At 59.2% G+C, this 24048-nt stretch overlaps 7 protein-coding genes across 7 annotated transcripts; all 7 read right to left on the bottom strand.

Moving 5' to 3' along the window:
• Window positions 1-673: 673 nt before the first annotated feature.
• Window positions 674-1873, bottom strand: LBRM_28_2650 (conserved hypothetical protein; the record flags this gene model as incomplete). Its single annotated transcript, XM_001566242.1, has 1 exon — window positions 674-1873. The coding sequence occupies one exon, from the start codon at window positions 1871-1873 to the stop codon at window positions 674-676; it is 1200 nt and encodes a 399-aa protein (XP_001566292.1).
• Window positions 1874-3074: 1201 nt separating this feature from the next.
• Window positions 3075-5105, bottom strand: LBRM_28_2640 (conserved hypothetical protein; the record flags this gene model as incomplete). The annotated part of the gene is made up of 1 exon (XM_001566241.1): window positions 3075-5105. One exon carries the CDS (start codon window positions 5103-5105, stop codon window positions 3075-3077), a length of 2031 nt encoding a protein of 676 aa, XP_001566291.1.
• Window positions 5106-7450: 2345 nt separating this feature from the next.
• LBRM_28_2630 (putative vacuolar ATP synthase subunit b) lies at window positions 7451-8938 on the bottom strand (the record flags this gene model as incomplete). Its single annotated transcript, XM_001566240.1, has 1 exon — window positions 7451-8938. One exon carries the CDS (start codon window positions 8936-8938, stop codon window positions 7451-7453), a length of 1488 nt encoding a protein of 495 aa, XP_001566290.1.
• A 2641-nt stretch (window positions 8939-11579) lies between these two features.
• LBRM_28_2620 (putative 2-oxoglutarate dehydrogenase, E2 component,dihydrolipoamide succinyltransferase) lies at window positions 11580-12755 on the bottom strand (the record flags this gene model as incomplete). Its single annotated transcript, XM_001566239.1, has 1 exon — window positions 11580-12755. One exon carries the CDS (start codon window positions 12753-12755, stop codon window positions 11580-11582), a length of 1176 nt encoding a protein of 391 aa, XP_001566289.1.
• An 855-nt stretch (window positions 12756-13610) lies between these two features.
• Window positions 13611-15800, bottom strand: LBRM_28_2610 (putative dolichyl-P-Man:GDP-Man5GlcNAc2-PP-dolichyl alpha-1,2-mannosyltranslocase; the record flags this gene model as incomplete). The annotated part of the gene is made up of 1 exon (XM_001566238.2): window positions 13611-15800. The coding sequence occupies one exon, from the start codon at window positions 15798-15800 to the stop codon at window positions 13611-13613; it is 2190 nt and encodes a 729-aa protein (XP_001566288.2).
• An 855-nt stretch (window positions 15801-16655) lies between these two features.
• LBRM_28_2600 (conserved hypothetical protein) lies at window positions 16656-17663 on the bottom strand (the record flags this gene model as incomplete). The annotated part of the gene is made up of 1 exon (XM_003723151.1): window positions 16656-17663. The coding sequence occupies one exon, from the start codon at window positions 17661-17663 to the stop codon at window positions 16656-16658; it is 1008 nt and encodes a 335-aa protein (XP_003723199.1).
• Window positions 17664-18961: 1298 nt separating this feature from the next.
• On the bottom strand, window positions 18962-22981 carry LBRM_28_2590 (conserved hypothetical protein; the record flags this gene model as incomplete). The annotated part of the gene is made up of 1 exon (XM_001566237.1): window positions 18962-22981. The coding sequence occupies one exon, from the start codon at window positions 22979-22981 to the stop codon at window positions 18962-18964; it is 4020 nt and encodes a 1339-aa protein (XP_001566287.1).
• Window positions 22982-24048: the final 1067 nt, after the last annotated feature.

Raw genomic sequence — 24048 nt, 5'->3', positions numbered from 1 at the left:
AAGGGGGGAGATTGGGGTACCGGAGTGAGTAGACGCGAGTGTAGCGGGAGGGGAAACGGGTGGAAGTGCACCAGAGAGCAGCAAAGGAACGCAGGCCAGTTGATGCGAGACACAGAGAGAGCCCGCAAGGCAGCATCTGTCATTCTTAGATAACGGCACATACGACGCAGCAGCGAACACAATGTGCCTACACACATGAGAGAGGGAGAGACGGCTCCCTACGGAGGAAAGGAGAGGGGCTGGGGCTAGCGTGCTAGCGTCGATGCGCGTGGGGGTGTACCCGGTAAGTGCGCAGGACGCATCGTCCCAGAGGCCTGTGCAGACGTGCGTGCTCACGCCCTCATTGTCGAGCTCGTTTGATTGGCTTGTTCGTTCTCGAAGTTTGGCTGGATGTATACACCAGCAGCAGACCGCAACAGAGCATGAAAAGGAGAAAGGCGATCCCCCCGCTGGAGAGCTAGACAGCGCATGCAAGGAAACTCGCAATAGAAATGGTAAGCAATGAAAAGCGGCGCTCTAGTGAGCAAGGCACTCGCGCGCCTGCACGCTTTCCTTGAAAAGGGATCATTGACGCCCCGCCACGGAGCGTCGAGGAGTTGCATGCACAGAGAGAAACACGTGAAGGCGAGAGGTGCATAAGGCTGAGAAGACGGCCTTCTCACTTGGCAACGGATTACAGAGCCGGCGAAGCGATCTCAGCGGCACTCGCCATGCCCTCGCCACTGTCGGCTACCGTGGGGCTACCGCTGGAAGTCGCACTCCTGTGCTGGAGCGCCTCCTGCGGTGTTGGCACAGGCACAGCGCTGCTAAGCGGCGTCAAAATCAAGTCTGAGGCGACATACTCCAAAACAAACCCAAAGAGGGAGGGGTATGAAAAAGGCCACTTGCACAGAAGGGCCGAGTGACTAAAGCGGTTAACCCCCAGCATCATCATACCCCTCGCCACGATGCCAGGCTTGAGTGCGACATCACCGCCGTGCCTCTCATGGGAGGCATCCCTCGATGTAAGACGCGCCAACCGCGGGCGGAAGTCGACAACATGCAGCTCCAGCGGCCCCACATCCCGCAGGATGTGCTCCGCCAGTGCGCGCTCCTCCGGGAGAACCCCGGGCGGCCACAGGTCAGGCGAGACCTCCGTGAGAAGCACACCGTTGCCGCGCAGCTCCTCAAGCGATGACGCACACATGATGCCAAGGCGAGCAAGGTAAAGAGCACTGCAGTCAGCCTGCCGATGGTGAGTCCCCGCGTTGGTCTTGGAGCACGCGCCGGTGAGGTCCGCCTCTGCCGTAGGAAGCGGCGCACCGTCACGCTTCAAAATGTGCAAGGGCATCACGAAGCTGCTGCTGTGCATCAGTACTGTTTCGTCGTTTACAACGCTCAGCAGCACTCGCCGCTTAAAGCGAGCCCAGGCCGCAAGGCTGTCGCGTGAAACCAAGTCCGCAGACACGACGCTGCTCTTGCAGAACAGATCGGCGATTGCTGTCGAGAGGTAACACCCGATGTGCTGGCCCAGGAACATTTTGGTATTGGACATCATGTTTTTCACGCCAAGGTGCGGTGTCGCTAAGGTGCAGAAGACATCCCAGTGCACCGCGAACCCCAGCGACTGCTCCCCGTAGGTCCCTTCAATCTTGTCTATCAGTAAGGGCAGTGCGGCGCGCAGAATGAGGCCGCCCATCGAGTGGCCCACAGCGCTGAAATGCAGCTCACGCCTCGCTGCCGTTGGCGCACCGTTCGCAGCGAGAGCGGTCTCCTTAGCTGCAGCAGAGCACTGCATATCATCGATACTGAGCTCCCTGGTCACCACTGCAGAGACAACGGCACAGACATGATTGACGACGCGATGTGCACAGGCCAACACGCCGGCATTCATCCTATGGCCGTCGTTGTCATGACAAGAGATGAGTATATAGCACGGCTTTGGTGAAGGCAGCCCCTCGTCCTTCGCATCCGTATTGCTTCTCTTGAGGGACTTCAGCACCTGCTTACTCGCCGTGAGTAAGTATCGGAAGTCATTGGAATTGGCATAATAGCCGTGGTGAAGCACGACAAAGCAGAGTGAGCGTGGTTGTATGGGCAGTGCTGTTCTTGTCAACAAAATTTCGTGGGAAGCGCCGGACTCCATGTTTCTCTTCCCTGCGTGCGTGTCTGTCTATATATATATATATATATGTGTGTGTGTGTGTGTCTGTGTGTGTGTGTGTGTTTAGCCGATGGGCTGCGTCTCGTGATGAGGAGGGAGCCGAGGGCGACAGTATAGCACCCACAGACAGGCGCAGTGGCGCAAGAGGCGGTTTCTCGTCGGCAACCACCGCTATACCACCACACACGCGCGCCCGTGCGCCGACAGAAGAAAAAAAAGAGCGACTTTGTGACTCCTCTTTCTCAAGAAATGACACGAGAGCGACGCTCACGGGTCGCACCGTCACTTCGCGGAGATGAGCTGAAGCGGATCGCTGCCTGGGCGCCCAATGAACAAGACGAAGAGGGTAAATGGGGTGGGGAAGCGCGACGTTGAGAGAACACGGGTGCTGATGCGCTACTGCACCTCTGGCTGCTGCCGCTGCTGTATACACACACGCACACACACACACTCTCGTGCACGCAAACACTCGAGGGAGAGAGGGGACAAGTGGAGAGAGAGAGAGAGAGAGCGCAGGTCAGTGGGTGAAAGAGGAGTGGGTGGAAATCGCCAAGCGAACTACATACACAGTTACACGCACAGCGACTATTCGCTCGTGTGGCGCGCTTGGCAGACCGGCCGTCTCTCCCCATCCACACGCGCTTGCGTAATTCCATCGACAACAGGGAAAACGAACACGATTGAGAAGAGCATTTGATAACCACCAGCGACTTAGGCCGCAAACAAAGAGAGAGAGGGAGGGAGGGGGACACGAACAGCGAAGAGTAAAATACGAAGACGAACGACGCCGCCCTCTGTCCGCATCTGCCTGCACCTGCATTACCCGCCGCGTCACTTTGCTGAGGACACACAGGCGCGTGCTCTCGCTCACAACTACGCGCGCATGTACACACACGCACACACGGTGACACCGAGTCAAGCCAGTGAAGTGTCACTCAATGATCGTGTCACTCGCGTTCTCCTCGACGACGCAGCGGGGTCCAACAGTGGTACCGACAACACGACATCCGGCATTCACTACGGCGCCGGTGCCGATGACACTGTTTAGCACGACCGCCTTCGCACCCACCTCAACGTTGCCCATGAGGATGCTGTCCGTGATGCGAGCGCCGGGCTCCAGCGTGACGTGCGCGCCAATCACGCTGCGCGTCACAAACACGTTGGGTGGCGGTACGGAGTCGATAAAGCTGCCGACAATGTACACCTGCTGGTCGTCAATCCTCTCCCGCAGTGTGATGGGGTTGTCGGGAAGCAGCGTGGCAAGGGCCATAGCGCCAGCGGACGGTGCCGGTTTGCTGCTGTCGCCATGGGCTGCGCCCCCAGTACCACCGTAGTGACCAGGGTGCGCGCCGCCGTGGGGAAGCAAGGATGGGAACGTGAAGCGATTCACTACACCGGTGCCGCCGCCGCCTGCACCACCAGACCCCGCAGCACCCCCGGCGTTCAGCAGTGGCTCCTCTAGGTGAAGCTGAGAGCACTTGGCAGAAATGATGTCGTCGTTCAGTGCGCGGTAGTTGTCGCGGGTGTTCATTCGATAGACACGGCACGCCTTGTCGGGGTCCTCCTCGTAGATGCTGCAGAACACACGCAGCGAGTCCGCCACCTCCGGAAGCGCAAGCCCACACGCGGCGTTCAGCGACTGCGCAGAGATCCCCGCGCCCTCGCTGAGCCAGTGATGCGGCACGTTCACCTTCAGCTTCTCCGCCGGCGTCGCAAACGCCCTCTCAGAAGTGTTGACGGTGGTGTGTTGGCTACGTGCCAACAGGGGCAGAATGTCTTTGCGGACGGTCATGTCCGCAACCCCTGCGGACTCCGCAATGAACTCGAGCACCCAACGGTTCATTAGGTACGCGTGCGCGTCGACGACATCGGCGGCGAACGTCATGTCGGGACGGCGCGCTGCAAACGCCATGGTGATACGCACCTCCGGCTTGCCCTCCAGTGGGTTAAGGTAGTGCATGCGGTGATGATGGACGTGACCGAGATCGGCAGCCATGGTGCGTGCCTCGCAGGGTGAATGTGTACTCAGGCTGGCAGATGCGCGCTGCAGCTGCGATAGCGCTCCACTCGGTAAACGACGGCTACATGAGAAGGTCGGTGTGTTAGAGGTCGCACCAAGTGCCATGGAGGCAAGCGCATCTGCTTCCTCGTAGGCAACGCATGACAGCCCGTGGGTGTACGACGCCTCGACGGCATTGACTGACGCGATACCACCGTCTTTCCTATGTCGGTGGCGGACCTTGTGATCACCACCACTGCCACCGCCGCCGCGCTTGCACAAAGGGCGATACAGCATTGCTGTCACGGACGCTAGAGAAGCATAGTGCCGCTCTACAAAGCTCGCCACATCAACGTCGACGAGGATGGTATCGCAGCTCAGCAGCAGAGCGTCGCGGGGGAGGCCGGCGCTGTTCATGCGCTCAAGCTTCAGCGGGTCTCGATTAATGGGGTTGGCGCAGCCGCCGTGGTTTCGGCTTTCACTGGCGCCGCGGTACAGCTGGGTCTCATGCAGTGAAGTCACCTGAGGAAAGTGACCGCCGCTTCCCTCCACGCTTATCACGGTGTCCTCGCAATTCAGAGCACCACCGGAGGTCTGAGCGAGAGTGTCCTCCTCGCCAAGCCGCAGCGCCTCCTTGTACTTGAGGTACGCCTTGACAGCGTCGCATGTTGTGGATGGGTGATCGCCCACGTTGGAGGGAACAAGTATATAGTGGAAGTCAACCCCGTCAAAGGCGCGAGAGAGGTACGCTCGCAGCGTTGCGTAGTCCTCGTTGACACACAAGAAGAAGCTGCGAAAGCCTGCCTCGATCCATGGAGTGATGGAGTACCAAATCAGGGGGCGGTTGCAGATGCGCAACATCGCCTTCTGCTCCACGGCAGTCAGTGGCATTAGATCCAGCGAGTCGCCACCGGCGAAGACGACGATGTCCAGCAGACAGGACGCAGCAGTGTCGGACGACATGACGATGATGCAGGGGTAGTAGGGCGCAGACACAAAATAGCTTAAGTGGCGCGAGAAACCGTCAGCAAAGGAGAAACAAGAAATAATGCGTCCCCTCCCTCTTCAGAGTGCTTCGGTTCGCACAGAAAACGCAAAGATGGAGCGCACACGCCGGGTGAGGAGGCGGAGGGAGAAGCCAAAAGTGTCGTCTATCCGCTGCTTCCACACAATGGCAAAGCGACGCGACACACCTGCAGCAGTACCACTGCATGAAGTTGAGAGGGGGGGGCAGTGGTGTTGGTGAAGGTGGGGTTGCACAACGATGAGGGGGGGGGGGGGGGGTAACAGGCAGGTGAGAATGAACAGCGGCAAAGGACGGGGGGTGGAGGGCAGAGAAATTGTGAGCGAGGCCAAAGAAGGGGAGAAACCTTCCACAAACGAATAAGAGGCACGTCAGACGACCCGGTGTTCGTTCATAGTTAAGGCAGAGCTGGTTTCCGTTGACCCCGAACGCAGCGCCAGAGCGATCTCATGCTGCACCGGTGTAGGCTCGTCGCATACGCGGGTGGTGCGCAACTTGGACGCACCGCTTGCCCAGCGCCGCTGCACACACTTGCTCGCGCAGAGCATGAACTAGCGGAGGAAAGAACGCCCCACCCCTGCCTGGATGCGTGACTCCTCTCTCCCGTCAGGCGCACGCATACATTTTACACTTCGCCCAGCTTTCCCCACCAGACAGCACGTGCACGCTCACGTCCTGTGGAGCAAGTGAGGGAGAGAAGGCCACGCGCGTGTGTATGTGTGTGCTGCATCTGCTTCATTACAAAAATTCGTGCACCCCCTACCTATGCGTGTCCATGGGTGTACGTGCGTGCCGTGACGCGACGGGGGGGAGGGGTACACCTGTGGTTGGCCCCCCACCCCTCCTTCGTGCGTACGCGCTCCAGGAGTACTCGCGTGTGACTCTCTCGGTGCGTTGTTCCCTGCATATTTGTCTCCCATATGTTCGTCAGATTTTCCACAGGGTCACACCCCGACACCGCAGTTTTGCCGCTTGTTTTGCTCTTCTTCTACAAGTCACACAACACACAACACACGCGCACCCGGGACACGGGCAGAGGCAAACACACAAGCGCCCTTGAAGAGCGGCATGACCCCTACAACGCTGAGTGCAGTAAACAGGAATAAAGCGAATCCATCGCATCACACGAGAGAACAAAACATGCGGAGCCGCCATATCGGCCGTGCAGGACAGCAAGACCACGAAGTCCTTTGCCACAGAGAGGGAAGAGCAAAGAGGCGAGCGTCACGGCGCCGGTGATGGGGCGGCCATGGCAGGAGAGAGCGCAACAAGGGAAGCCCAGACATATACGCATGCATGGCCATTCGCACAGCAAACCAGGGGGGGGGGGGGGGGGGCAGAGAGTCAGAGAGAGCCCATGAAGGAGGGGGGAGGCAAAGAGCCCTCAATCCACCTTTTTTATTGCTGCGGCTTTTTCCCACAGGACGACTGGATCGCTGCATCCTTTTCCTGCTCGCCCCTCTCCACTCTTCCCGTGCGTGTACATTCGGAGAAGAGGAGGAAGAGAGCCCCTGCAGGTCTTGCCGCGTCAACACACCACTCCACGACATACTCGCGTGTTACCAGCGCCCCTGCATCTTCTTCTCGATCAAACGCATTCTCACAATACACGCACACATCCCTGCTGCCTCCTCGCCCTCCAACAAGCTCGAGGGACATGAAGCGGGCACTGGAGAGGAACAAGACACACAGGACGACGCCACTGCGTCTGCGTGTGGGTAACTCATGTCGATAGGAGAAACAACGAGATGAAAAGAGCACGCAAAACAGAACCAAATAAACAACCAAAAGCCTCAAAACCACAGCGAAGATGGCAGTAGCATTCATCGACGTGTCGGCGCTGCAAGTAAACCGCGCCTGTCCTTACACGACTCACCCGCCCACCCACCCTGTTTGCCGCGCGAAAGCACGAGCCTAGTGGGCGCAATGTAAGCTGCACAACGGTGCAAAACGCGCCGGAAGAAGGGGGACTCGCCCCCTTCACTCCCCCCTCCTCCCACACCACAGCCAAACAAACGATGCAAACTAAAGAAGGCACGTACGCTTCACTCGGGCGACGCACCGCCACTCCAGGGGCGAAAGGGGGGAGGGAAGAAGCGATCAGTGCGACGACACAGGGCGAGGGATGGGCAGTGCGCGAGCGCACCACAGGAGGGGGAGCAACGACACAGTAGAGGATGAGCATTGCAACAGACGGCGGACCGCCGGCCAACGCATCTCGCCTCCATACCCGCCTCTCCCGTGTTTCCCTCACTCTTTGGTTCATCGAGTGGCACCCCGTCGCTTACTTTCGACCTGAGTGGCGGTCATAGAACTCGTCACGGGTCTTGATGTCGATCTTGTTCAGCATGCTCTTGGGGAAGGTGCGCAGCAGATCCCAGCACAGGTCGAGGCTCTGGAAGATATCGCGCGTCTCGTAGAAGCCCTGGCAGATGAACTTGTGCTCGAACTTGTCGAGAAACTCGAGGTACAGCAGATCCTCGCAACTCAATGCCTCCTCGCCGACGACAGCCTTCATGGCGAGAATATCGCGGCTAATGGCGTAGGCGGCGTACATCTGGTTGCTCACGCCACCGTGATCCTTGCGGGTCATACCCTCGCCAATGGCGTTCTTCATCAGACGGGACAGCGACGGCAGAATGTTGATCGGCGGGTACAGCTGGCGGTTGTGCAGCTGGCGGTCCACGTAGATCTGACCTTCCGTAATGTACCCGGTGAGGTCTGGAATGGGGTGGGTGATATCATCATTCGGCATGGACAGAATTGGGATTTGGGTGATGGAGCCTGCACGGCCCAGTACGCGGCCCGCACGCTCGTAGATGTGCGCCAGGTCTGTATACATGTATCCAGGGAAGCCGCGGCGGCCGGGCACCTCCTCACGGGCGGCGGACACTTCACGCAGGGCATCAGCGTACGAGGACATGTCGGTCAGAATGACGAGCACGTGCTTACCGCAGTCGTACGCAAGGTACTCGGCGGTGGTGAGGGCCAGGCGTGGCGTAATGATGCGCTCAATTGTCGGGTCGTTCGCGAGGTTCAGGAAGAGGACGGTCTTCTCCATCGAGCCGTTCTGCTCAAACTCCGTGCGGAAAAAGCGGGCCGTCTCCTGGTTCACACCCATGGCGGCGAAGACGACACAGAAGTCCTCGGTCTTGCCCTCGCGCTTTACGAGACCGGACTGGCGCACGATCTGTGCGGCAATCTCATTGTGCGGAAGACCAGCGCCGGAGAAGAGCGGAATCTTCTGACCGCGCGAGATGGAAGTCATGACGTCGATGGACGAGATACCCGTCTGGATCATCTCCTCCGGGTAGACACGGGCACGCGGGTTAATCGGAATGCCCTCGACATCGAGGTACTGCTCCGGCAGCACCGGCGGGCCGTTATCGATCGGGATGCCGGAGCCGTTGAAGATGCGACCCAGCATGTCCTCGCTTACACCGAGCTCCATGACTCGGCCGGTAAACTCACACTTAGAGCGTATGACATCGATGCCGGATGTGCCCTCGAAGACCTGCACGACGGCCTTGGTGCCATCCACCTCGAGCACCTGGCCACGACGGGCGCTGCCGTCAGCCAGCTCGATGTTGACAATCTCAGCAAAGGTCGGCTCACGCACATCCTCCAGAATGACGAGGGGACCGCTGACGGCACGAATGGTCGTGTACTCGAGATGCGGCTTCACCGAGTAGCTCTCGTTGAGCTCCTTGATGTGTGTGGCGAGCAACTCCTGCTTCGACAGCACGCGAACGCGTTCCTCTTCGTGGCCCATCCCTCTGCACACGTATGCGTCCGATTGAGTAAAAGTCGCGAAGGGTGAGGGAGAAAGCGGTAACGCTGTCTGGGAGAAGGAAGTGTTGATCAAGAATTGAGAAACTTGCTACTACGCATCTACGAGAGGGCATAGCGGTGGTGCCATATCAGCAGTGGGAAAGGGAGGGGGGGACAAATAAAGACACACGTGCAGAGAGGAGAAGAGGGGGGAGCGGTGGAGCGAACGTGACACGCTGAACGATGGAGAGGCAAGAGAAGCTGCAGAAGGAATCGCGCGGGCAGGAGAGGGATGCTGGCGTGGAGCGAAATGTCCACGCCAACGTCCTGCACAGCCACCACTGTCGTCACAGGAGTAGTAGTAGCAGCGGCATTCGTAGTGGTGGCGGTGGTGGCGGTTAAAAGGGAGGGGTGGTTGCGCACTAGAAAGCGTAGCTCGACAGACGCCCGGCGTGACCCTAGTGCCCTCACCTCCATCGTTGGTGTCTGCACTGCAGTCTCGCAGAAAGAGATACTTCATCGGTGTGTACGCAACTTTGACAACATGCCTGTCTTGTCCACACCTCTTCTCCCAATGTTCTGCGCTGAGCGGCGTCCAGCACGCTGCGGTGTTTTTCCCTCGCCCTGTTGCGCTTGCGGTTCGTTTGAGTTAGCCTCCTGTGACGGCTTTGGCCCGTGCGAACGGAAGATGCAGGTGGAGAAAAAAGAAAGAGCCACAGTCAGGACATGGTGGGCGGATCACTACAACAACGAACACGACTGCCCGGAGAGGGGAATTACTTAACGGAGCCACTCGCCCTAAGTCATCCTCTATAGCGTTGTGCTGGTGGCGGCGAACCATAACAATGCGATTTCCAAAGAAAGGAGGGGGAGCAGTGGCAGGGAATGGCAATGCTAGTCGTGAAGCTGCTTCAGGTCCGTTCGACCGTCTCACTCTCCCTCTCCCTTTCTCTCTCTCTCTCTCTCTCTCTCTCTCTCTCTCTGGATGGGCGGGTGCGTAGCCAACAGAGAGAAGATGTGGGCAATGGCCTTCAGAATCGAAAGAACAGAACGGAGCCGTCGCGATCGAGATAAGAACGGTGGCGACGGCATAGAGAATGCGTAGAGACGAGTACTCACAACACACACACACACACAATGTCTCATGCATACGCGGGCAACTCCAACAATACACTCGCATTACACGAACAGCAACACACCATGAAGATACATAGGCACAACCTTCCTCATTGCGCGTTCTCCCTCTCCGCCTCCTCCTCTTATAGGTGGCGTCCTCACCCCTACCCGTCTCCCTTCTCTGCGGCTGCTTCGCCGACTAAGAGTGCAGCCATGAGAAGGCGAAGACAACGAAGGGAGAGCCAAGGAAGTGAAACGGAGAGAGGGCAGGGCAGGAGACAAAAGGCCCGGCGTGGGAGGGTCGTGGGAAAAGAGGGGGACGAGGCGCAACGTTTGGCTTCTCCTTCTCTCTGACTGGTTTCCCTCTGCTGTAGAGTTGTTATGGCACTTTGTTCGTTCTTCCGGCTCTTCGCTTCTTTTCATCGGAGCAACGCGATTGACTTCGTCCACTGCAGGAATGCGTGGGACTCGATGACGGAAGTTGTACGTGCATAAGTACGAGATGATGTGGGGAGAGGGGGAAGGGGTGTGTGTGTGTGTGTGTGTGCAGGTTTGCGTTGCGTTGTAGCACCAAGAACAGCGTCGCGTTCCTTTTCAGTCTTCCCTCCCCCCCCCTCATTTCGCCTTTGCTGCCCGCCAAGCACTGCGCCCCCATTCTTAGCGAGCCGCCGCTGCTGCCCCTTCTTTTCTTCGGCTGAGTCCACGTCTCCCCCTTCCCTCCCCTCCCTGCACTGCCTCGCCTGTTCCACGATGTACAAGCACACACACACACAAGTGCGCACATACGCTGCTTTCTTTATTCATCTTGCGTCTCTGTAAAGACATTTGACGCAGTCGACGCACAGCAACCCATATGAGAGAGAGAGAGAACGAGACTGCGCGCGTATGTGCAGGAGGCGGTGGGGTGGACCTTGTCCAGCCTGGCCCTTCCCTCTCTCCTCCTGCACATTCGGAAGCAGCACGAGTAAGAATGACAGCAACAATAGAGAGAGAGCGAGACAGGGGCACGCAAGATGGGGAGAGGTGTGCTTGGCGAGTGTCGCGGGAGGAATACGATGCAAGAGATAAACAATTCACTTTAGTGGGCTTTTAGCAAGATCTGCACCCCCCACCACCACACGCACACACACACGCACCGCGCGTCAGAGCGCAAATAATGGGAAAGAGAGCCTAGCAAAGAGAGAAGGACAACGTCATACAACCGAGCGCCCATACAGAGAGAGACCAATAAAAGAAATCCTTAGCAAGTCGAAGACACACACACACAGAGACATGGATAGGCACTCCCAAGAAGAGTGAAGAGAAGGACGTGTGGGTGTGTCTGGGTCGTGAGGGCGAGCAGAGGGCGGGGAGGTTGCAGAGCGAAGTGGGCAGAACACCGGCAGGGAGACATGAAGAAAACGAAGGGAAGAAACCCCTACAGAGAAAGTGGTGCGACTTGTCTCCCTTTCACTTCTTTTCTCTACCACCATCGATTCCTCTCTCCCTCCCCCCTCTCACCGGCGCACTCGGCACATCGGCGGCGCCTACGAGAGGTCCAGCACCATACGCGCCGGGTCTTCAATCAGATTTTTCACCTTGACTAGGAAGGTCACCGCATCGCTACCGTCAATGAGACGGTGGTCGTAGGTCAGCGCGACCGCCATGATGTCGCGGATCTTAATCTCGTTGCCCACCACCCACGCCTTTTTCTTGATTGCGTGCATGCCAAGGATCGCGCTATGCGGCGGGTTGATGATAGGCGTGCCCATCCAAGACCCAAAGACGCCACCGTTGGATATGGTGAAGGTTCCTCCAGTCATCTCAGCCATGGTCAGCTTGTTGATGCGCGCACGCGCGGCGTAGTCGGCGATGGCGGTCTCGATGTTTGCCAAATTCATGTTCTGCACATCACGGATCACAGGCACAACGAGGCCGCGTGGTGTCGCCACGGCGATCGCGATATCTACGAACTCGTGGTAGTCGATGGTGTCCTTGCCAAAGGATGCGTTCACAATTGGCACATCCCTGAGCGCCATCGCGCTCGCCTTCACGAAGGGTGACATTAGCCCCAACTTCACAGCATGGCGCTTGTGGAAGTCGTCTTTGTACTTATCGCGCAGCTGAATCAGCGGGGTCATGTCAATCTCATTGAAGGTGGTCAGCATCGCGCACGTGTTCTGGCTAGCCTTGAGGCGGTCAGCGATGCGGCGGCGCATGGAGGAGATGCGGACGCTTTTCGTGCGCGGGTCCGCGCCGGCAACGGCGTGCATCGCGGGCTTGGCAACGGCCGCAGTAGCAGCAGGCTCTGCGGCAGCTCGGGCTACAGCTTTTGGTGCCTCTGCCGTAGGTGCCGCCGCCTTGGGTGGGTCCGACTTGACTGCCGCAACCTGCGGTGCAGCCGCCGATGGCGCCGGGCCCTCCTTCATCGTGGACAGCTCCGCGCCGACCTCGACATCAGCCCCTTCCTCGAAGTTGATCTTCGTAATGACGCCGTTCGCCGGCGCACGCACGTCGACGTTGAGCTTGTCAGACTCGATCTGGCAAATCACCTCGTCCTCTGCGACGGCGTCGCCGACCTTCTTCGTCCAGTTCACCACCTTACCCGTACTGATGGACTCGGCAATCGTAGGCACTTTGATGGCCAGGCAGAAGCGTACGCTCACGTTCTGGGCCGCACTGCACGCCGCAGGCAACACGCGCGTCGACACACGACGGAGCATGGTTTGGACCTAACGCGAAAGAGGACGAGAAAAAAAGGGGATGAGTAAGGAAGCGAGTGTGTCAGCGTATGGGGAGTAAGAAGGCTAACGTGCGTGTGAGGGGGGTCGCATGCGATGTTCTCTCGAGTGGGGAAGGAGTGAGAGCGCAGAGAAGAGAGGAGAAAAGAGGGGAAACACACTAATACACCAGAGAGAGAGTGTGTGTGTGACGCAGGTGACACGAGAAGATCGCGAGAGACCAAACACAAGCCCACACCCATAGAGAGAGAAGAGAAAAGCGAGAAAAGAAGATCAACAGGAGGAGAGATGGACCATTACCGCACGTGCTACCCACACTCGCTCACATCGTGTCCAGTGTCACCTGCATTTCCCTCCTTTCCCACTGCTTGTCTTTCGCCTTCAAGGAAAAGGCAGAGAGGGTAGGTAAAGAGAGTGTGCGTGGGTGTGTGGAAGTGGGGAGGGGAAGGGGGGCGAGCCATGCAGATCTCATGCTTCTCAGGATGGCGCAACGCGGACGCTCTCCTCCTCCTGCCCCCCCCCCTCCACCCAACCCCACTCACCCGATCTCTCTTTCCTCCTGGCAACCTTGACACTTTCGGGAAAGAGAGAGAAACGAGCAGGAGCGCAGCATCACTGATCAGCCTAGTTACTGATACAAACCTAATGAGCTTCTTGTTGGGAGAGGTTGCCTTTCAGTGTCACCCACGCATGCCAAGCCAGGGAAAGTTGGTGGCGAATTTGGCACGTTAGCGGGGAGAGAGAGGAGCAACAAAGAAATATAACTGCGCACTGCAACGACGCGACGCGGTTTGACATACACCACTGACGCCCGTCATGTACAACGTGCGTAGATGGTCACTCCAGCTTGCTCTTGGCCGATTCCACACTCTGCAGAGAGACGGCGGCTGGGCCCGTGTGCGAATCGTGGCGGTGCCGCAGCAACAGCAGCCGCACACGGCTCCACACTGGTGTCACGAGAAGCCGGCGCACCTCGCCATCCCCGGCAAGAATCGCTGCGGCGTACATCAAACCGACCGCCACAATGGCCACCACCGAGTTTGCACGCAGCGCACGGCTGCACACGAAGAGCCCAAGGATCGAGCCGACGATGCGCTTGGGAAAGAGTGACAGGAAATCATGGAGGCGCACTAAGGGAGATGACGGGGTAAGGGAAGGGGCTGCAGGCGCGGCAGGCCCGCCGACATCTTCGGCTCGGGCATCAGTTGAGACAGCAGTTGCGGCACCGACAACAACAGTAGGAGAGCTCACCAGGAGATAGATGGACACGCAACACCGCCAGAGCGTATTAAAGATGTTCAGTAGTACCAGCACGCTCACACTCTCCCCTTGCATGTCGGTCTTGCCAAAGGCGGTTAGCGTGACGTAGCACGCCGCAATGTACAAGAGCGTCTCCCCAACCATCCACCGCTGCAGTCGCTGCAGCACCGCCGGGGAGGCGACGGCACGCAGAAACGCCTCCAGCAGCCCGTTCCAAGCCATCAGCGGTAGGGCGTAGAAATAAAGCTGGAGCGCCGTCGATACCTGCGGCGTCGCCCACCGCGACGTGTACATCGTGGTCAGGAACTTCTGTGTTAGCGGGGGGCCCAACAGGGTGAAGGAAAAGCCCACATAGAAGGCTAAGCGCAGCATCAGCTTCAGCAAATGCACGGCGGTGTGTCTGTGGCCCAGCGAAGCCTCGAGGCTCCACTTGACGAAGCAGGCGTTTTCCCAGACGCGGAAGAGAAGGCGGACTACGAGAGAGCCGAGGTTATAAATGAGGTGGTAGTACCCTCGCGCCGTCTCGGAGCCGAGCGAGGTCAGTACGAGGCTCTCCCCTTCCGACAGCACCAGTCGAAGCAGGCTTTCGCGCAGGAACGTGCTAAGGAGGGCGCAGTGACGCCGACAGGCTACGACGCTGTCCCCAATTGAGTAGAAGCAAAAGGGAAAGACAAAGGATGACCACCGTACCGACTGCGACGGGGTGGGAAGAACCGAAGGCGGCGCCGCCTTCGCACTGGCAGCAGACCCACTTGCAACTGCACCCTGTCGGGACTGGCCCAGTTCCCTTGCGCGTGCCAGCAGTGCTGCTGCTCGCACCTGCTCCATCTCGGGGCTTGAACCAAGCCAGCGAGCAACTGGGAGCCCCGACACGACCAGCGTGTAGTAGATCACATGTGTTATCGCGTACGCGAGCTGGCCAAATGCCATCGCCATTCGTGTCTCCCACAGGGTGCGCAGCCCATTACCGACTTCGTCATCGGACGTGCGGCCGCCGGCGATATCGCGCTGACAAGCGTACGCGATCCCGATGATGGTACACAGCCGCGCTACCAGCGTCGCGCACTCTGCCAGAACAACAACACGGAAAAGGCTCAGTGACTGAACGAGCACAACACACGGTTCCATGGCTGCCATGATGATGGTGCACAGCACCACCGTCATCTCTGGGACGTACGGAAGCACAACAGAGGGAAGCCCCGTCAGCGCCATTGCGCTGTCGAGGTCGCTGACACTCTTCGCCTTGGGGAAGTCTCGCTGGCTGGCACGCGCGTACCGCATCAGGGACGGAAGGAAGGATGCTGGGCCGAGGCACGCACCGAGAGCCTCCACCGTCGCAGCCATGACGATGGCAAGCGGCACAGAGCAGAGGGCGATGCTCACCACTCCACGGATGTTGGCCACCCGCACCAAACTTGCCGGCGTCCGTGCAGACGGAGCGGATGGCGCATTCTCAGCACCACCCTGCCCAGCAGGACCCACCTCTTGAGCCGCATCGCTATTGCCGTCCTGTTTCGCATTGTCCTCTGCTTCCGCACTCGACTCTATGATGGGCAGCCGAGAGGCCACACTGCGGGTCGCCTCCCGTGCAATGAACAACACAGCGTCATTGTACACGTTGAAGGTGAAGTACACTCCATTCTGGTACGGTAGCAGGAGTCGTGTGAGGAGAGTGCTGAGGGAGAAGGTGACCAACTTGAGGCCAACGCTGAGCATGAGTGCAAGCAGCAACTGGCCCTTAAAGGAGCTGGGGATCGAGGGGGTCATGCTGCTGATGCTAGCAACAGAACAAGAATGCTTAAGTGCCGCTGCCTGGCCTTGTGGGTGGGGGTGTAGCTATGCCAGTCCCCTCCCCTCCCCCAATACGATACTGAAGGTTCGCTAGTGCTCCCCTTGTGCCGTCTCTCGCAATGTGCCGAGAGACAGCGAGGGGGAAAGAGGAAGGGAAGAAGGAAAGGGAGTTACACAAGCCTAAAACAACGTGCTCAGCAGTCCACGCTCAACGAAGTACCGTTGCATGTGGCAGAGGAGGAGGAGGAGAACAAGGACGAATACAGCGCGGCAAGGAAAAAGATAACGCGGCCGTCGTTTCAACGAGAGAAGGCGCAAATGCTCAGTCTTTTCTTCAGGCCACGTGCAGCGAAGAAGACAGAAAGAGGGAGGTTGAGCCGCAACGGGGGGAGCTCCGCTGCCTCCTCTTCCCCATCCCCTTCGATCCCGCCCCTTAGTAATACACGCGCGCGGCTCCTCAACCAAGTCCCTTCGTCTCGTGCGGCTATTGTTTTACCGCCATCAACGATAAAAGCACCACGCACTTCTGCCTGAAGGAGGGAAGGAGAGACAGGAAAGCTTGCGCTGATCTTCCTCCTCCTCTCTGCCACCATCCTTCTCTGCGCGTGCGTGCCCCTTCTCCTCTGATGTCGTTCACTTTACCATTGACTTGCGTTTCATGTATGAGCCAGCATGCATGTGTGCTTCTGGGGTTACCAATGTCGCTTCGTTGTTTACTCGTCATGTGCGCTGCTTAGGGGGGGGGGGGGGGGGCATGGCACAACCGCCAGCGGTAAGGGACAAATTAGCGCGCCTAATAGGTGAAAGGGGGAGTGAGACAACAATACAGCGCTACGCCGTTGTCGCCTCCTCCATGCCGTTCTTCTCAGCGCCATCTGCTTCGAGCGGCTTCCCCTCCTCTAGCTGCTCAGCCTTGCCCAGTCGCCGCCGCGCAAAGGTCAAGTAGGCACTGTGGCCCTTCGACACGAGGCTGGCGCGGAACTTGACGCAGTCGCGATCGCGTGCATCGCGTGCGCGCTTGAAGACGGGGTGGAAAAACTTTGTGAGCGCTTCCACCGTGCGGATGTCCACGAAGTGGTGCGGAGCAGCCCGCAGTGCCTCTGCTGTTCGCTGCGTCTGCTCCATGCAAGGCGAGAAGGTACAGAGCATCCCACCCTCCTTGAGCACGTGGCAAACGTTCTCGATGGCCGCCCACGGCGCGGGAACATCGAGGAAGATGGCGTCTACAGAGGCCGCCGCCACGCCAAAGCCAGTGCTCGGTGACTCCATTGCTTCCACATCAGCATCAACGCCGTCGACGATGTCAGCGACGCCTGTGTTGGTCGTGCACACGTCTCGCCACTGACTGCACACGAGGTGCGAGTCGAGGCCGTTGCGGCGAAACTCGGCACGCGCCTCCAGGCAGCGCTGCTTGTGGAAATCACAAGTGTACACACACCCGTTCGGGGCCACCGTCTTGGCCAGGGAGTGCGTCAGGCTGCCACTGCCCGTCCCTGCCTCCACCACCTTTTTACCAGGTTCGAGGCGCAGGTTTAGAAGGATGACGGCGATGTCTGTGTCGTAGATGATCTGCGTACGGTGCGGCACCGCTTGCGTCCACATGTCTGCGCTGTTCTGCAGAATTAACACCGACGGCTCTCGCGGGTCACTCTTCTGATTGTTTTGCCCCTTTACATACCTGCCGAGGGAGCGGCCAATGATGTCGTCGTGGTCAAACTTGCCAGCTTTGCAGTGCAGCACAGCGCCGCGCTGCAGTACGAGAGGCGTGATGTTCTGGTGGCCATGCACGACGAGCACTACATCGCCATCCTTGGCAATTGTGCCGCGAGAAGCAAGCATCTTCGTTCAGACTACGGAAGAGGGGTGCACGTGTGTCGGTGAGCGTGTATCACAAGAGGAATTCGGTGGCTCTTTCCCCTTCTCTTCTCGCGCCAGCATACGCACAGAGCGTGAATGAACGACGATGAAAATCAGCGACACCCCTGCCACCGAGCGACGCGAAAAAGTCTCAGCAGTCGCGGAGGCCGCCGAGGCTCTACGTGAACGTGGGGCAGTACGACCTCTCGGACAAGCACACAAGCTGAAGTCAAGAAGCAGCAGGGGGGGGCGCACACACACACACATACACACGATGTATGAAGAAGGGGTGAATGGGAAGAGTCAAAAGGAGAGAGGGAGTCGAAGCGGCAAAGAAGGATTATGTGAGTGTGTCCAGAGGCAGGAGGGCAAGAAGAGAGGGAGCCACCCACGTACGGGAACGAACGACCCGCACGCAAAACTAGCCACATATACGTCAGCGGAGAAGAGGGAGAGGATGAGGCAGTCCAATAGAGAGAGCATGACGCGCGCGAGACCAAAGGGCCATGACCGCAGCAGCAGTGACTAAAATACCGCCTTCCCCCAACTTGAACACCAACTCACATAGGAGAGAAAAAGGCAGGGCGGCGTTCCGGCAGTAGTGATTGCCGCACGTAGCCTTCATCAGCCACCCTCTCGCGGGTATGTTCAACGATCGGCGGGTCATTCGGCTCCATCCCATGCTGATGGGAGCGCATCAGCAGACATCGGCGGAAGTCATATCTAAGAGTAGGATAGAGGAAAGAGGGTAGACGAAGAGTTGGAGGGTCCGGAAAAGCAAACGAGACTTGCAAGGGTCATCACAGACAGATGTCGTGCGCGTTTAGGCATTGTTGGTGAGGGTAGGCGACACAGCTGCTCCAGTGCGGCATACACACGCACACACGAGTAGAAGAGCACGTCGTTGACCTTCACTTCTCTTTTGTTTGGTTCGAATCCAGCGCCACCACGACAAGGGCGCGCGGCCTCGCCTCCCACTCGCTGCAGGCGTGTGTTGGGCGGGGGTTGATGTGTTTGGCGTGAAACGAAGACAAAGGGAGAGAGAGAGAGAGCACCTGCGCTTCTATAGGCACCCTCGCCAGCTTTTTGTCTGCTTCGCTTGCACGTGGAAAGACCAGTCGAGAAGAGGAGTGCGAGGAACGCCTGCGCCTGGGGGCGGAGGTGCGGTGTTGCCGATCTCCGGGCGATCAAAAGTGAACGGAAGCGCTTCCTTCGGCTATTCACGGTGCGCGTCGCCTTCCACTATGGCGGTGGTAGCAGCGCTGTGACAAGAACGTGTCTCACTTTGACGAGACTTTGTTGAACGAAGGGCCGCCAACGCTGCCCCCTCCCCTTCTGCTGTGCTGTATAAACTGAGAAGCCTTCGTACTGTCCGAAAACGATGCCCGCGTGGATGGCGGCAGCCCCTTGGGTGAGGAAGAGGCGGCGGCGGCGTTCACTAACATCGAGTGATGAGACTGAAGGGCGGCCCTGGACATCGCTCTCTCCTGCTGTGGTGGGCCACGGGCAACGTGTTGGTGGCTATGCACACTGTGTGCGCGCGCGTGCGGCGATGACACCATGGCAGCATGGGCGCCAGCACGCGTAGCAGATTGGGTGCGATTTTGTCGCTGCGGCGGCGCCATGGCCTGTCTCGTCACAGTGTCAAGACGCTCAATAAGGCGAGTCAACAAGAGGCTGAGAAACTCGTTGCGGCTGCGGCTCACGCCGCTGTTGGCGCTCAGAGTCCTGGGATCGACACCCTCATACCTGTGACCGTCCTCCGAAGGTGTCACAAGGGCAGCGAGGCTCAAGCGGCTCTGCTCCTGCTGCTGGAGCTCTGATTTCCGCCTTCGGTAAAGTTGCCACGTCTCACGAGCTGCCTCTAGTGAGGCTTGGCGTTGCTGAAGAATGTACTGCCGCTGTTGGTAGGAAAGGACGGCCTCGGTGGTGCCTGACACTCCAGTAGTCACCGAAGGGCCGCGAGCCACCATTTCAGTTTTCATTAGTGGACCGCTAGAGCGGATAGTGGGCTGCAAAGACGAGTCCTCCAAAGCCATAGGAATCGTCGGCGTGTTCAGCAGCGAGACGCCAGCAGCCGCGGTAGCAATGGGGCTCGGCTGGCGGCGGAGTACGTATGGTGACGATGCCGGGCGCATCGCTGCACCTTCGGAGTGGGTGGTGTCGGAGAGCAGCTGCTGCTGCGAAGTGCTCAAGCTGGTCGACGTGTATGACTGCAGCGTCTGGGACTGCTGAAGAGCACGTGTCTTCTCTCGCCACGTCCTCAGCTCAGCCTCGAGGGAAGCTTCCTGAGAGCGGTACCCCTGCTCAAGGTCCTGCATCGATGCCTCGTGCACAGATCGTAGATAGCCGCGTGCAGGTGTCACAGTCGCCGAGGTCGACGCAGGAGGCGGGGATGAAGGGCCAGAAGCGGATGGCGGAGAGGGCTGCTGAGTCTCGGCGGTGTGCACGGCCGCGACGAGACCGGCGACCTCCTCCTTCAACGCCTCCACACGCCGCTCCACACGCTGTTTTTGTGCCTGCAGCGTTGACTGCTTTTCCTCCAGCTCTGCCCGCTGCGCCGCTTGGAGGCGCTTCCGGGACATCCACTCTGCATGCCGGTCGGCGTGCTGCTTTTCCGCCTGCGAGCAGAGCGCTACTGTCGCCGCAGTACCTCCTCGAGCTTCGGCCGTGGAAGAGGGCGCTGTTGTGGTGCCGACACGAGCTACCACCACCGCCGCCCCCTGATCCCTGCCATGAGACGCCCCAGTCGTGGTCACCGAGGTCATGATTGATTGTCGCATCGCGGCCTCATAGGCCTCCATCTCCTCTTCCACCTCCGCCTTCAAGGCGTCGCGCTCCTCGTCGTACCGCGCCGCCAGACGCGCCATGGCCGCGGCATAGTCAGTAGCCAACTTCTTCTTTTCCGCCGCCACGACGGTGTCAAGATGGTCTTGGATGAAGGACTCTTGCGCCTCTCGCTGCTCTCGGGCCAGACGAGTCTCTGTCTCTAGCTTTCGTCGCTCGTAAGCCTCCATCGCCAGCTGGTGGTCGGTCAGCGCCTTGGCACACTTCGCCGCGGCTTCAGCACGCATGCAATCATACCGTGCGGTTACCTCTTGAGTATACAAATTCATTTCTGTGTCCACGGCTTTGGCGACCAGGGTACTTTGCTGCGTCGCCGTCGTTGCCCCTGCGGCATCGGCGAGCTCGCGCGCGTACCGCTGCTTTAGATCCTCCTCCATATTGGCGTAAAGCACCTTTTTCGCTTCAAGCTCCGCCGCGTGAGCGGCCTTCAGCTCCTCTACAGTGGTCGGGCTGCTACCACTACCACCCACGGGTGCTGCGTCAGCGCCACCGTTGAGATCAGGCCTGCGACTCGTTGCAGAGGAGGCTGAGTGAGACGGCGACTCGATAGTCGCCAGCGCTGCCTCACGGTCAGCGCGCAGCTTCGCCAGGAGCTCTTGCCGCTCCTTGCCTCGCGCAAGGCGGATACGGTTAAGCTCCTGCGCAAAGGCGACGCTGACTGTCCTAGGGTTAGGCCTTGCACCACCTTGCACAGTGACGGCACCCGATCCATCGGGCGAGTACGAAGCCCCGCGGCTCAGCAAGTCGATCGGTGGGGCGCCTGTCGGAAGAAGCCGCCCCACCTGCTGGGCCAATAGGACCTGCTCCGCCAACTCCGCTAGCGCCGTCTCGCATTCCGTGCGCACAGCCGACTGCTCTCGCGCTGCAGCCGCCTCGATTTCGTGTAGCCGAGCCGCCTTAGTGGCGGCAACACGCGCCAGTCGCTCGCTAAGAGATTCGCCGCTGCCGGGCAGCGACGAGTCAGCTGCTGGTGGCATGCAAGTCGTCGTGCTGGCCCCCGCACGCGTTGCTACGCTTGCGAGCTTTCCTTCTAACTCTTTCAGCTGCCCCTCCAGTCGCTTTCGCTCAGCCTCCGCCTTTAGCGCCAACACACGCTCTTCCTCGTCGAACTTGCGCTGCCACGCCTGCTGTGCTGCCCTAACCCTTTCCCGCTCCTCGTCATGGATCTTCTGCAAAGCGGCAGCGTGGGCAGACTGGGTGGTGGCCATCGCAGTATCATGCTGTCTCTTGGCAGTGGCCTCCGCATCAGCACGCTGTTTCACTAGCGCCGTCTTGAGCTCGGCCTCGATGATGGCTCGCTGCGTGTTGCCAGAGGTGGCGCGGGCGGCCTCTGCCTCAAGCTTCTGCAGCTTCGTCGCGTACGACTCAGCCTCTCGCTCCAGCGAGCGCAGCTCATCGCCGTACTTTTCCTCGCACATGCTGCGGGTCTGCTGCAGACAGCGCTCCCGCTCCTCCACCTGCTGCTGCGATGCCGTGGCGCGGCGTGCGGCGTCTGCGCGGCGCATCTCTGCCACATCGTTATCAAAGTTGATCTGCAGAGTGGACATTGCTCCGCGATGGGCGTCCTCAATCTTGGACCGCTCTGCCTCGAGGGCCAGCTGCATCTCTCGCTGTACGCGTTCCTCCAACGCGCGCTCAGCCTCCGAGACAATGCGAAGTGAAGCGGCAGACGACACCTCTGTGGTTCCGACCTTCTTCGGTGCGTGTCCGGTGGAAGCACGCGCAGGAATGCTGTGGGTAGCAGCTGTAGTGTTTGACAAGGCAGTGGTGCTCTGGGGTTTTGCTGATGTGTGCGTTGTCACTGACGTTGGCTGTGGCTGCTGCTGGAGAGGGTAGTGCATGAATGGCTTGTCTTCGTCACGCGCATTGCCAGCGCCTGGACCTTTCGAGCTGCCGCTAACCGAAGTAGTGGCAGGACTAGGCCCTGGCGCAGTGCCTGGCCCTATGTCTCGCCGTAGTACACCTGTTTCGGTCATCATCACATGCGTTTGTGGCATCACTGAAGTGTTGCTGCTGTGTATACTGCTAGTCAGCCCGCTGATGCTTCGGCTAGCGGCATTCCCAGCCGCCGCCGACGCCGGCTTGCAAGTACGAGCCTTCTCCTGCTCAAACCGCTGGCGAAAGATGCCATCCATCGGATGGTCCCAGCTGCTCTCACCCGTCTTGAAGTTGAAGTAGTAAATCTCGCCATCGTTCGTGCTGCACGGCTTCCATTCCTTTGGCAGTGGCGTCTTGAGGCCCTCACGTGCAAGCCACAAAAACTCCGAGTCCTGTGGCAGCTTCATGCCAATCCAGTCCGCAAACTCGAGCACTTCCTCTTCCGTTGGCTCGTAGTTTGCGTCAATGTGGTCTTCCAGCACCTGCGAGACAGTGCCGTCGTCGGCGACGTACGTCTCGCCCGCCTTGGGCAGCACGACATCGGTCTCGTGCTTCACGTTCCTGACAGGAGGCATGGTGGGGGCACGGCCACACACGCATATATGCGGGCCCCAAACAAAAAGTAAGGGGCGGGGGGAAGGAGGGCGAGGAGACGACACGCCGGCTGACTCCAAAAGCGCAGAGGCCAGAGGGCTGAGAAAAAAGCGGTGGTGGTGGCAGCCCTGATGCGCCAATAGTAGCAGGCAAACAAGATGAAGTAGCGCCAAGGAACCAAAGCCCGCTACCAGCCCCAAGTACTGCTAGGGAAGAGAAGGGAGAAAAGGCGGAAGAAGGTTGACAACAGAAAATTCCATCGACGTCGCCACTCGCTGCCATGGAGCAGGAGCCACACGCCACTCGACAGCGGGCCTCTTTCCAGGCCCATCGCCTGCTGCGAAGCAGCCACAGGCACGCGCCACAGCCTGACCCGCCGGCATCAGTGGCGATGCATCGCACTGGCCTTCCCCACGTCGTGGGCACCTGACCCTGTCACCCCCAGAAGTGGTCTAGCATCGGCCGGGATGGGGGAGGGGGGGAGGCTGCTTGGCGTCCGCCCGCACACACACACACACACACACACACACATAGCAGGGGGCACTGGACCCCGGGGATGCCACGTGCTGAGGTGCCCCTCCCCCCTTCCCCGCTCCGTCCGTCATCGAGGAGCACAAATTACTTTAGGGGAGAAACAAAGGAAAGACACACGCAGAGAGAGGTATGCACAAGGAGGTCTAAAGCGGCGAAGAGAGACGATCGCACACACGCACGCGATGCACAGCAGCGTGCCTCTTTGCGCGTGGAGAAGAAATAAAGTGGGGAGCTCGGGAAGTGCGTGCAGTGCACTGTAACGGCAGGTGTGTGTGTGTGTGCGGCTATGAAGGGGAAAGAACACAACAGAGATCGACACAAAGATGAACGCGCCCCAGCGTAGTTTATTCGTATGCCGGTGAGGTGTGGCTAGGCCGAAACGCATGACGAGGAGAATAAGGGTGCGACAGCATGTGTCTCTGCCTCTCTTCCTCCCTCCCCCCTCTGTGCACTGACCGCCTCACAATACGAAAAGGAGTGCGTGTGCAACGGCGGCCTTTGGCGGCGCGGTGCG

Source organism: Leishmania braziliensis, chromosome 28, assembly GCF_000002845.2.
Source record: "Leishmania braziliensis MHOM/BR/75/M2904 complete genome, chromosome 28".
NCBI lineage: Eukaryota > Euglenozoa > Kinetoplastea > Trypanosomatida > Trypanosomatidae > Leishmania > Leishmania braziliensis.
This window is presented reverse-complemented; position numbering and strand designations above follow the sequence as displayed.